The sequence below is a fragment of the Enhydra lutris genome, unplaced genomic scaffold, assembly GCF_002288905.1.
Source record: "Enhydra lutris kenyoni isolate GAN:26980312 unplaced genomic scaffold, ASM228890v2 scaffoldscaffold48, whole genome shotgun sequence".
Lineage (NCBI taxonomy): Eukaryota > Metazoa > Chordata > Mammalia > Carnivora > Mustelidae > Enhydra > Enhydra lutris.
This window is the reverse complement of record NW_019154132.1, coordinates 2,427,675-2,440,104: the sequence shown is the minus strand read 5'-3', so window position 1 is coordinate 2,440,104 and position 12,430 is coordinate 2,427,675. Positions and strand designations below refer to the sequence as shown.

Here is a 12,430-nt window from a genome sequence, read left to right as displayed (position 1 = left end):
TAATAAGATCAGTGACTTGTATAAATGTCAATATTCTGCTTGTAATATTGCACTATAATTTCAGAGGATTTGACCAAGGGGGAAATTGGGTAAAGGGTATGTGGGATATCACTGTACTATTTCTTACAAATACATGTGAATTCTACAATTATCTCAATAAAAGCTTCAGTTTATTTATTTATTCATTTATTTATTTATTTTTAAGGGATGGAAGAACAGAAGCCAGAGGGCTATCACTGGGCTATTGACATCAAGGCCACACCACCATACCTCTTAGTCAGAATTTAGGAAACTGCTGCTGCCCCACCCCACATGGCTACTGTACTCATGAAACTTGTGTGACTAGACCCAAACTTGGAGTCTAGTTGCCACAACTCTCGGGTTAGTCTGACCAGGAGTAGAAAGAAGGCTTTTGTTTCACTTCTACCTGCCAGAATGAGGAGGAACACATCTGATTGGCAGAACTCAATATGCTTCCAAAACACCAGCTGCAAAATGATCTGGAAAATATGGGTTTTAGCAGCTCAATTTTTATACATAGAATATAGAATGGGAATTGAAAGAACCAATAATGATATCCACCATAACCAGCTACTAGTTATTTTACCTTAGGCAAGTTTATTAACCTCTCTGGTCCCCAGTTTCTATCAAATAGAGATCATTATCATAATTACCTCATAGAATTAAATGAGATATGGCATACCTTGGCACAGCTTACTCGTTCATGTAATACATGCTAGTCACTGTTGTTGGTTTTCTAACCTGATGTAAAGTGAAAGAATATTACAAATGTTCTATAAGGTAAAAGCAAAAGAAAGAAAGATTAAAAAAGAAGAGAAGAGAAGAGATAATTTGGAGAAGAAAGCCAAGGCGTTACTCTTGAATACTTGGTATCTACTCAATGTTAAGAAATAAGGATGTGAAAAAACTTATTCAAAATATTGAATATTGTATAGAATGGTTGATGCTGTGAACTGAATTGTATCTGCCCAAAATTCATATGCTGAAGCTCTAATCCACCATATGATGGTATGTGAAAATGGGGGCCTTTGGGAGGTAATTAGGTTATAAGGGCAGAGATCTCTAATGAGATTATTGCCCCTATAAGAAGATATGGGGCAATATCTTCTCTCTTCACCATGTAAGGACACACAAGATGGCTTTTTGTAATCCAGACAGAGAGCTCTCACCAGGAACCAAATAAGCCAATGGACAATGCCTCTGAACTCATGGATATTAGCATTGATCATGTAGCACATCCTTCTCAGAGGCTTGTTTGGAGTTTACTGGACCTGTTATGGGTCGAATTGTGTCTCTCCCCCAAATTCATATGTTGAAGTCAACTCCCCCACCAGTAATTTAGCATATGACTTTATTTAGAAATAAGGTAATAGCAGAGGTAGTTAAACTAACATGAGATCATATTGAGTCGTCCCTAATCCAATATGAGTGGTGTCCTTATAAAAAGAGGAAATTCAGACTGAGATACATGTAGAAGGAGAATGCTATGTGAACATGAAGATGGCCATCATAAGTCAGAAGGAGAGGCTGCAGAGGAAACTAACCCTGACAACACCTTGATTTTGGATTTTCAGAACTGTGAGGAAATAAATTTCTATCTTTTGAGCCACCAGTCTGCGGTACTTTGTTGTGACAGCCCTAGCAAACCAATATATGGCTCTATTGCCTTTCCTCAGAAAAGTTTTCTAGAGAAATAGCCCTCATTTTTTCTCGACCTTCCACTGTGTTTCAAAACTACCATTTCTCTCAACATTTTGTAATTATTTTATTTACAGGCCCTACAATACGATCAGTTTTCTTTCTATAGGTCTTCTACTGTCATACTTCTTACCAGGAAAGGCAAATGTTCAGTATTCAGTAGTGTCATGGGATGTCTCACAGCTGCAGTATAAACTTGGTATGTCCTCTCTCGGTAACCGGTTTTCCCATGATTTTTTGGAAAATGTTAAATAGTGTATCTGAAAATTAATCCAAATAATATTTATAGTAAAACAAACATACATTTTTAAGATAATCTAGTAGATTTCAAAGACATTTCTTGCTTATAGTGAGTTCCCCTGAATTAAAGTGTTCACCATCCTCTGCATTAGGGTTTCTTCATTTACCATTCAGAAGCGGCCTTCTGTTACTTTAAAAAAAATTATATTTATTTATTTAAATATTATTTATTTATTTATTTGAGAGAGAGAGAGAGAGAGCGAGCGAGCGAGCACACACAATCATGGGGGTGGGGGAGGGGCAGAGGCCGAGGGAGAAGCAGACGCCCCACTGAACAGGGAGCCTGATGCTGGCTGGATCCCAGGATCCTGAGATCATTACCTGAGCTGAAGGCAGATGCCTCACTGACTGAGCCAACCAGGTGCCCACAGCCTTCTGATACTGTATGTAATACACATTTATTCAGTCATTCTCCATATAGAATGGACAAATGAGAGCCAAGGTGTGAAACCAAAGACACGGCTATATATAAAGCTAAGGAATATTCCCAAGAAGCTTAGGGGACAAAAAGATTTTTAACTTAATCCTGAGTTTTTCTGATTTGAGGATTTGACATCTGTAACAACTTGCATGATAGGTTGCGCACTGTCCTAGGCACTCAATTTGTGACTTGAGGTGATGATCTGAGGTAATCTACTGCAGAGAGGAAAATGTACAGATTAATAGAGCAGTGTAAATAGGGAAATTTTTGTCTCTTCCATGGATTCCGGCCAACTCCTTAGGTACACACACCTGCCATCCTCTCAGTGAGTCACCTCTGGCCTTCTCTCTGCCCAATGTGTAGCTGCCACATGGAAGCCAGTTCAGGAGACATCAGGTTAGGACCCCACCTTGCATTTGATTTACTTTTTTTTGAAACTGGCCATGTCCAGGTTTGTCTGACCCTACCATCTTTTCAACATTTCCTTAAGCTGCACATGAGTGGGGCCAGGCTTTCTTGCACTCTGCCAATCCTCTGAACTAGAATACTTTGAACCCAGTTACTTGGAACCTTGTGCTTGGTTCCAAGCTTCAGGGAAACGTGAGATGAGCCAGAAAGCCAGGCTACAGGTGAGGTTAGTCATTCCACACCTCTGACCCCATTTAGGGGCCTTGCGCCCCTCAGGAAACATAAAACCAAACTCATCAAAAGGCATTGCTATTGGTTTCCAGGGGTTATTTATCAAAGCTGATGACGCCTAGATTTGGCATTCAAAGCTTTCTCCTAATGAAAAGGTCGGCGCATACTTCCTTTCAGCATCCTCAGATAATATTAGCATTCCCGGGACGGCCAGAAGGGCGGAGGGCAGGAGACAGGGGTTCCAAAGAGGGTAAGCTGGTGAAGACCAAGCCGCCAACCGCATGCGCCCTCCTCGCCAGGGGACTTGCCTGGCCTAAAGACCGGGCAACATTTCCTCTCCTGAATCTGCGTAACAGCCACGGCCGGAGGCGGCAGAGCCCGGCTGCAAGACCGCCCCTCAGGCGCCCCGCCCCGGCCGCGCGGCCCGCGGCGGAGGAGGCGTGGCGTAGCGAGGCGGCGGACGGCGGGAGGCGGGGCCTGCCGTGGGCGCCACGGGAGCGTCGCGGGCTGACGCGAATGACGCGGCGCCCGCCAGGCCGCAGTCCCGCCGCCCGGCAGTGGGGCCCGCCTCGGCCCGCCCCCGGCCCTCCCCGCCCGGCCTCCAGAGCGCCCCTGTCAGATTGTGGCGGCGGGCCGCGCGGTGCGCTACTTCCCTGCAGCCTGGGCGAGGAGGCTTGTGTGCAGGCACACTCCCACGTCCCTTCGGCACCGCTGCCTCTGCTCCACTGGCCTCCGCTCCGCCCAGTCCTCGGCCACAAGCCGGTAGCGACATGGCACACGCGGCGGTACGCTACCCCAGCGCTCGCGGCTCCGGGGACGGAGAGATGGGCAAGCCCAGGAAAGTGGCGCTCATCACTGGCATCACCGGCCAGGTGAGTCCGAGATGGGAGTTCAAGCCAGGCCTCCTGCTGCTGGGGCACGTGTGAGCCCAGCGCTCGGGGCTGCCTGCATTTCCAGGAACAGCCTTCTGGGCATCCCGGAAGGTTTCCGATGTAGCTTGTCGTGGAGGTCGGCGACAAGATGTGTCTTGTGGGGAGTGTGCTGAATGCATGGAATGCTTCTAGGCTTCCCTTGGGGCATGGGAGCGTGTGTCCTACTTGGGATGTGGTTCTCACACCTGAGCAAGACTACCTACCGTCTCCCACCTGCCCAGCCAGCGACTGCAGTGCTTGTTTCTCCAAGGTCTCTAGGGTGCACTTTAATTTAGCTCTTTGCAGATCCCAGTGCTGGGGGAGGGAAAAGGACTGGTTTTCTGTGTGTGTGTGTGTGTGTGTGTGTGTGTGTGTGTGTGTCTGTGTGTAGTCAACTTGCTGTACTTCCGTGTAAGGGCCAAGGCCACTGACCTGCTAATGCTTGGGAAGCAGGGGAGTTCTTGCTGTTTTGGTTCCCCCTCACTAGATTTCTAGACAGAAGAAAACAAATTAAAAGAAAGTAGTGCCAAGGAGTCATAGACTAGGAAATATTTTTTGTTTAAAAAGCACACCTCACAAAAACTTTTTAAACACACAAACTCCCGAGATTCATGTTAATACATTTGAAGTGTATCTGACAGACCAGTCCAAAGTTAGGCTAAGGTTCTATTTCCAAACAAAAGGAGTTCCTTAAGTGATGTAATCATGAGGAGCTGTCCTGCATGTTGGAACCCCATGTGCAGACTGAGCGTGGCTGTTTCCTGACAGTAATCTCTTAGAGTATCTAACCAAGCTGTGCTGCTTTAGATTCATTGGTGATGGAATGATTTTACTCATTATTTTTGTAGACAAAACGTTATATGTGTGTTCCTGGAGATCTTGGTAGTGGCTAATATTACTCTGTAATGGAGGTGATAATAACGGCTAATAAATGTGCTTATTATGTATCGGTCACTTGACTAATATTAACTCATTTAGTTTTTACAAGTACCCTTCGGAGGGGTGCTTTTTTTTTTTTGCCTCCACTTTACAGATGGGGAAAGTGAGGCATGGGAGTCTGATTTGTCTGAAGTCAAACAACTACAAGTGTCTAGCTGGGATTCATACTCTGCTTTCAAAGCACTCTAGCATTAGAAAATAAATTGGAATTGGCCAGATGTAGAGTCCAAGAATACTAGACAGTTTTAATTACTGGATATCTAAGTAATTTCTGGTTATTCATCTTACTTTGTTTAAGGTTATTATAATAAACAACTGTTTGAAAACTGGTGGAAGAGGTGGATAGAAAAAGGATTTGAGACTGAGGAAGTGAACCATTCAATTTAGGCAAGGGCCTATATGCTTTCAAGTCATGGCCTACAAACTTTTTTTTTTTTTTTCCTAATGGTGAGGACTCTTTGGTAGATGGTTTTCCTTTTTCCAATTTCTTGGACTGGATCTGAAGCTCAAAAGTTTACTAAGCTTGTGTGAACTTTTGAAGATGGAAATTTTTTTTTCGTACCTTGAAAAAATTGGTTAAGCTGTTAAGATAACTCTTGGTATGGGTTATACCAATTTAAGTGACTAGCACTATCGATCAGTGCAAGTTAGAAATGGGACCTTCTTTAGAGCTTTGGAACACATCATCTAGTTGCTACTGAATGGCAAGGGAGGTGCAGAAATGGCCTCCATTGTAGTTTGTCCAAAAGGCTGCTGCAGGGGAGTCTTCTTTTTTTTTTTTTTTTTTTTTTTTTTGTTAGAGAGAGAGAGAGAGAGCATGAGCACAGGCAGACAGAGTGGTAGGCAGAGGCAGAGGGAGAAGCAGGCTCCCCGCTGAGCAAGGAGCCCGATGTGGGACTCGATCCCAGGACGCTGGGATCATGACCTGAGCCGAAGGCAGCCGCCCAACCAACTGAGCCACCCAGGTGTCCCGGGGAGTCTTCTTTAAGCACATGTTTAGTGTGCAATGCTCTAACCAGACATTTTTGGCTCACCACTTCATTTTGGCTTACTACCTCATTTCCAACTTTAAATTCCTTGGGTTTCAGGCCCCTTTTACCTTCAGCACCAATATTTTCCTCTTTCCTCGCACATTCACCCTCTGCATTGTCCCTTTCCATGTTGGGTTCTTGTGTTGGCTTTTATACCCCTGGCACAGTGCTGAATTCTGTAGCTGCACAGAAATCCTTGCTAATGGAACTTACTGCTTGCTATGCTTTGCATTTGTCTTCTAGGACAGTGATTCCTAACTTGGGTATCAAGGATCTCCAGAGGACTGTGAAGTTAATACAAGAGGTCTGAAAATCCATACATTATTGTCTATTTTTAAAATAATATTTGGTGAGAGCTTACTGAGCTACTCACTCTGCTAAACACTATATATCCCTACCTTAGAGGCAGGTACAAATTTTATTCCCAATTTATACCTGGCTAAGTATGTTCCCTGGGAGTGCTTACCCAGTGAGTGTCAGAGCTGAGATTTGAACCAAGGCGTTGCTTAGAACAATTTTGTTAATGTTGCTTCAGTAGTAAACTATACACATTAAAATATAGCTTTGTGTGTCTGTGTGTGAGTGAGAGAGAGAGAGAGAAAGAGAAAAAGAGAGATTGTTCTATTCTTAAGAAAGGTCTCAGATTCAAGAAGGTGAGGTAGACACCATTGCTCTTAGGGTATTCATGGCAATTGTGCTGTGATGGGCTCTTAAATGGGTTGTCCCAGATTTCCACTTGAGAAAGTGCAGATAGTCATGGTGCCCTGTTTGCTATGCATCTCTAATATGTCCTGTCAGGCTTCATATACTAGCTTTCTCCCTCCTGTCTATTCTTGTTACAGAATAATGTAATAATGTAATATTATTAAATTAAATATTAAATTAAATATTAAATATTAATAAATTAAATATTAAATGTGAATCATTTTCTAAAGTTTTTACTTTATTAAATCACCTTAAAGAAAACCAGGCTTGGGGGCGCCTGGGTGGCTTAGTCCTTAAGCCTCTGCCTTTGGCTCAGGTCATGATCCCAGGGTTCTGGGATCCTAGGGTGCAGGATCTAGCCCTGCATAGGGCTCTCTGCTCAGTGGGAAGCCTGCTTCTCCCTCTTCCACTCCCCCTGCTTGTGTTCAGTCTCTCACTGTGTATCTTTCTTTCAAATAAATAAATAAAATCTTTAAAAAAAAAAAAAAAAGGAAAAAAGAAAACCAGGCTCAGGCTTGACTTTGTTGCCTCTAGGCCCTCTACCAGCCATCTTCAGAGCTCACCTCCACTGTCTTTTTTTTTTTTTTTTAAAGATTTTATTTATTTATCTGTCAGAGAGAGAGAGAGAGCGAGAGTGAGCATAGGCAGATTGAGTGGCAGGCAGAGGCAGAGGGAGAAGCAGGCTCCCTGCTGAGCAAGGAGCCTGATGCGGGACTGGATCCCAGGAGTCCGGGATCATGACCTGAGCCGAAGGCAGCCGCCTAACCAACTGAGCCACCCAGGCATCCCTCACCTCCACTGTCTTAATGTACTTTTGGTTCTTTACTACACAGTTGGAACTGTTCTTGCTTTTCTTTGAATACTATCTCTTTGTACCCCACTGGAGTCCTTTTGTGGCTGAATGCCCTTATAGGTGTTACTCCTTTTCAGTCACCTGAAGCTTCTGTATACTCTAAATAATCCTGCCAAATGCAGCCATTCCAGGAAATTTCTTTGTATTTACATATATGCAATCTCTGTTGGCTATATAGATAATTTGCATATCTTAGTTCTTTGGTTTAATTACTTTAAGATAGAAACCTTTCAGCATATTATCTCCTACTTAGTTTTGCCTAGTGGTCTTTCAAAAATCTTGACTTTTCTCATTAAGAACACAGCTTTACTCTTTCTGCTGGGTACGGGGCTTGTTTTGATGCTGGTGGGAATATAATGACATACTCATTGCCCACTAGGATCTTATAGTTTTCGAGGAACTTAAGACCATGCTGATGAAAAAAGTAATATTCAAGTATGGTAGAGAAGTAGTAAAGTTGTATAAGTAGTGAAGTAGTATTTTAAAAGTATGTTAGAGCCCAAATGAATGGTTTATCCAGCCTCAGAACTCTGAGAGAAGTCACTGAATTCTAGAAATAGCAGGCACTGTGTTGGGTTGAATAGCATGCACAGGAGTGAAGAGAGGGGACAGTTTGGGGAACAGTGAGGACACTGTAATAATAATGGAAGGAATTTAATTTGTTAAATTATTTATACCTCTTGCTCATTTCCAAAAAGTTTCTGAAGTGGCATCAACAAAAAACATATCATTGGACCATCATAAAAATAATGAAAAAAAAAAGAAAAAAAAAAAAGAGAAACAACCCACAGAACATCAGCCAATAACTCGAAACAAAAAACAGGAGTCTGCAGTGAAGGCCAGTAGAAAGATGGGGGTAGTCGAAAACCCAAAGCTAAGGATAGCTGCTGTCAATGTGAACATAAAATTCAGCTTTGACTTTCCTGCAAATCAAGACAAAGTGGATAGGCGAGTCAAAATTTTTATTAGTACTACACTCTTAGAGAAATAACTTTAAGCAACAGAACAACATGATGCACAATATGCTTGCTAGTAGTTTTTTAAAGAAGACGGTCATCTCCCTAGGACATTTTATTACTCCCTAATGGATGGCATAGTACACTTTTTGGTAGAGACTTAAGTAATTGAATGGTTAGTTTTTGTGGATTTTTCCTTTGTTAAATGGATATTTTTCTAGTCTGTTATTTCAAGCTGGTTTCTGCCAAGGGAGCAGGCAGGTTGGAACTGTAGATTACATTGTCAGGTGTGTTGATTATAAGGTTAATATTGGTGTTTTGAAAGTGGAAGTATTTGACATGGTGAGGTCCTTCTTAACCTGTAAATTGGGCTAGATTTTCCTTGGGAAGTGGTTTGGATCTGGCCAAACATTTCAGCAAGTACCAATTCAATGCTCCAGATTTCTGCATCACGACACATGGAAGACAAAGCATTTATCTTTAAATAGTTAGAGTCAAGAAGAGTTAACGTGTCTGTGGTTGCAAGACAACAGACTTCTGGTAAATCTTGCAAAAGTGAAAGAGATGGACACTTTGAGTTATCAGGTCATATTCTTTAAGCCATATTTTGTTTCAGAATTTTGTTTTTATGGCCTTATTTCTAATTTTCATTACTTTTGCTAGTTCTTGGTCTTTAAAGAAAACAGGTAAAATGGATGACCTAATTTTCTAGACTCAGGTGGTTCTTTCAGGCTTCGTGTTCTTCATTTAAGAGTTAATTTAGTATGTTTGAAAATGGTAATTGAGAATTGGCAAGAGGTACCTTTCTTCCCACAGTTTTCCTTAACCCCTTTTATTTTTTTTTATTTTTATTATTATTTTTTTAACCCCTTTTAAATAATTCTTCAGTTGAATTGTAATAGATGACTGGGACATTACCTCTTTTGGTTTTACTTTCTAATCCATATTCAGTTTCTCATAAATTTCTACATTCCAATATAGGTATAAGAATCATCACTTATGTAGATGGACATTTAGTGAAATGTGATGTGGTCTGTTAAAACTCGATTTCTAGATAACACATTCAATCTTTTTATGAGTGTAATTGACCCACAATGTTACATTAGTTTCAGGTGTACAACCTAGTGATTAAACCTCTCTCTGCTTGATGCTGTGTTCACCATAAGCATGGCTACCATCTGTCACCACACAACACTATTACAAGACCTTTGACTATATTCTTTCTGCTGTGCCTTTTTTGACTTACTCATTTCATAACTGGAAGCCTGTATCTCCCACTCCCCTTCAATCATTTTGCCCATCCTCAACCTAGGAAACATCATTTAGTTCCCTATATTTATAGGTCTGATTCTGCTTTTTGTTTGTTTATTCATTTGTTCTGTTTTTCAGATTCCACATATGAGTGAAGTCATATGGAATTTCTCTTTCTCTGACTTATTTTACTTAGCATTATACCCTCTAGGTCTATTCATGTTGTTGCAAATGGTAAGCTCTCATCCTTTTTAATAGCTGCATAATATTCCTGTATGTATTTGTGTGTGTGTGTGTGTGTGTGTGTGTGTGCACACTACGTCTTCCTTATGCATTTGTCTATTTATGGATACTGGGTTGCTTCCATATCTTGGCTATTGTAAATAATGCTGCAGTAAATATAGGGGTGCCTATATCTTTTCAAATTAGTGTCTTTGTTTTCTTTGGGTAAATACTCTATAGTGGAATTATTGGATCATATGGTATTATCCAATACCATATTGGATCATATGGTATTTATTGGATCATATGTTTTTCTACAGTGGCTGTCCAATTTGCATTTGTAGCAACAGTGCATAAACGTTCTTTTTTCTCCACATTCTTGACAACACTTGCTATTTCTTGTTTTTTTGATTGTTGTATTCTCACAGCTATGACTTGATATCTCATCATGGTTTTGATTTTACTTCCCTAATGATGAGTGATGTTGAGCATCTTTTTGTGTTAGGCAACACGTTCTTTAGAGACCTTAGACATTCACTGTTCATTCAGGGTTGTATACTGTCCTGAGCTGGTAGTTTGCCTCCAGTGCCCCAGACTTATTGAGTGCTACCTTATCTACTCATGACATGGGAAAATCCAGTGCTCCACAGTCTCCGTGGTGGGCTTCAGGACCCCAAGGCTGAAACTGAGAGTGACTTTTGTTAGTTACTGACTTGATTTCTATATGAATTGAAAGTACTCTTAATTGTTCTTGTGATCCTGAATGGCTCTTTGAGTTATAGAGTTCTCAACCTGCCTGTCTGTCCTCTGAAGCAGCCGCTTCTGAACTTCTATTAAGTAAAAGTTACAATTAAATGAGAATTATCTGGCTATGAGTCAGGTTTAAGGAAGGCAACATGTTTGTCTTCTGGATACTTAGTAGATAATCATTTGGGGTGAAGGTACAGAAAAAAAAAATTACTGACATCAATAGAATGATTACTGTGTGCCATGCAATGTACTGAGCACCTTCTACAAATTACCTCATTTGGTTTTGGCTCGAGTGGTGATCTCAGGGTCATGAGACCCAGCCCCACATCAGGCTCTGTGTTCAATATGAGTCTGCTTAAGTTTCTCTCTCACTCTCCTTTTGACCCTCCCCGCCTCTAAAATAAATACTTCTTTGAAAAAAAAAAAAAAGACATTATCTCATTTCACCCCAGGTGGTACAAATTTTTATTGTCCACCTTATATCAAACTGGGAAACTGTGACTTGGAGAATTCCAAACTTGCCCAAGAACCCTTAATGCACTAGATCTTTTTTCCTCAGGACCTTCTCTCCTTTCTCATTAGAGTACTTCACTTAGGCAGTTTGTCAACAAATTGCAGAAGTTCCCAGCTCTCAAGAAGCTGTTTTTAAAGGCTGTTATTATATATTTTGATTGGGACCTTACCATGCCCATTAGGTGATATTAACATATTAGTGTGTGTGTCTTAGTAGAAGTCAGGAATAGGGGTGGGGAATGGAGGTGGAGAACTATGTTCTCTGAGGCCTTTTGAAAGCTTCTGGTGTCTCCTTTCCCTACTGTTCTTTTCAGTTCTCTAAGGGATTTTTCAGTAAGAGATGAAAATGTCCAGAGCAAAATGCTTCTCCTGCCCATAAATCTTCTTCTCCCAGGGGAGGACCAAGAGCCAATAGCCAATTAATAGGATCCTCAGAAGTGGTAGGTCCCTGGGCCTGCACCTTGGGTGATGGGTTGTCTGGATGAAAACTGTGCCTGGAGAATTTGCCCAAAAGCTTTGATGAGCATATGGATAGTCCGAGTTTTCAGTGTGGTGGAGAGAGGCACGTGAGAGGCTGAGTTGCCTGCTTGTATGGCTGCTACAACTTGTTCCCAGGGATCCTTCTATCTGTACACAGACCTGAGAGTTACAGGTCCCAGTTTGCTTGTTGTGCCCTTCGATACATTTTTTTTCCTTTCTCTAATGCTACTTTTCCTTTCTATATTGTGGTGTTTGTCCTTGCTGTCAAGGTCCAGTTAGATTTTCCTTAGGAGACTCATGGGGCGCCTGGGTGGCTCAGTGGGTTAAAGCCTCTGCCTTCTGCTTAGGTCATGATCCTGGGGTCCTGGGATTGAGCCCCGTGTCGGGCTCTCTGCTCAGCGGGGAGCCCGCTTCCTCCTCTCTCTTTGCCTGTCTCTCTGCCTACTTGTGATCTCTCTCTCTCTGTCAAATAAATAAATAAAATCTTTAAAAAATAAAAAAGATTTTCTTTAGGAGACTCAGAAGTCCTCTATTCTAGATTCGTATACTCTGTTATGAACTGGGAAGCCTGGTCTAAGCCTGAAAATGTTCTGCCTGCAACATGATTTTAGCAAGTACTTTTGACTCAACTTTTCTTCTGGTGGGTTAGTTTAATCTGAATAGATAATTCCTTGACTTGAGAGTAGCCTCTCCTTTCTCTCTTCCAATAGCATTGTATTTGTGTTACTAGCAATTCTCTA

General features: G+C 41.7%; 1 protein-coding gene across 1 annotated transcript in view; it reads left to right on the top strand.

The window, feature by feature from the left end:
• Positions 1-3,711: 3,711 nt before the first annotated feature.
• Positions 3,712-12,430, top strand: part of LOC111156715 (GDP-mannose 4,6-dehydratase) — a 628,939-nt gene continuing 620,220 nt past the window's right edge. Inside the window, exon 1 of the mRNA XM_022517761.1 lies at positions 3,712-3,951. Coding sequence (XP_022373469.1) covers positions 3,850-3,951 — 102 coding nt within the window. The 5' untranslated portion in view covers positions 3,712-3,849. The remainder of the gene's footprint in view (positions 3,952-12,430) is intronic.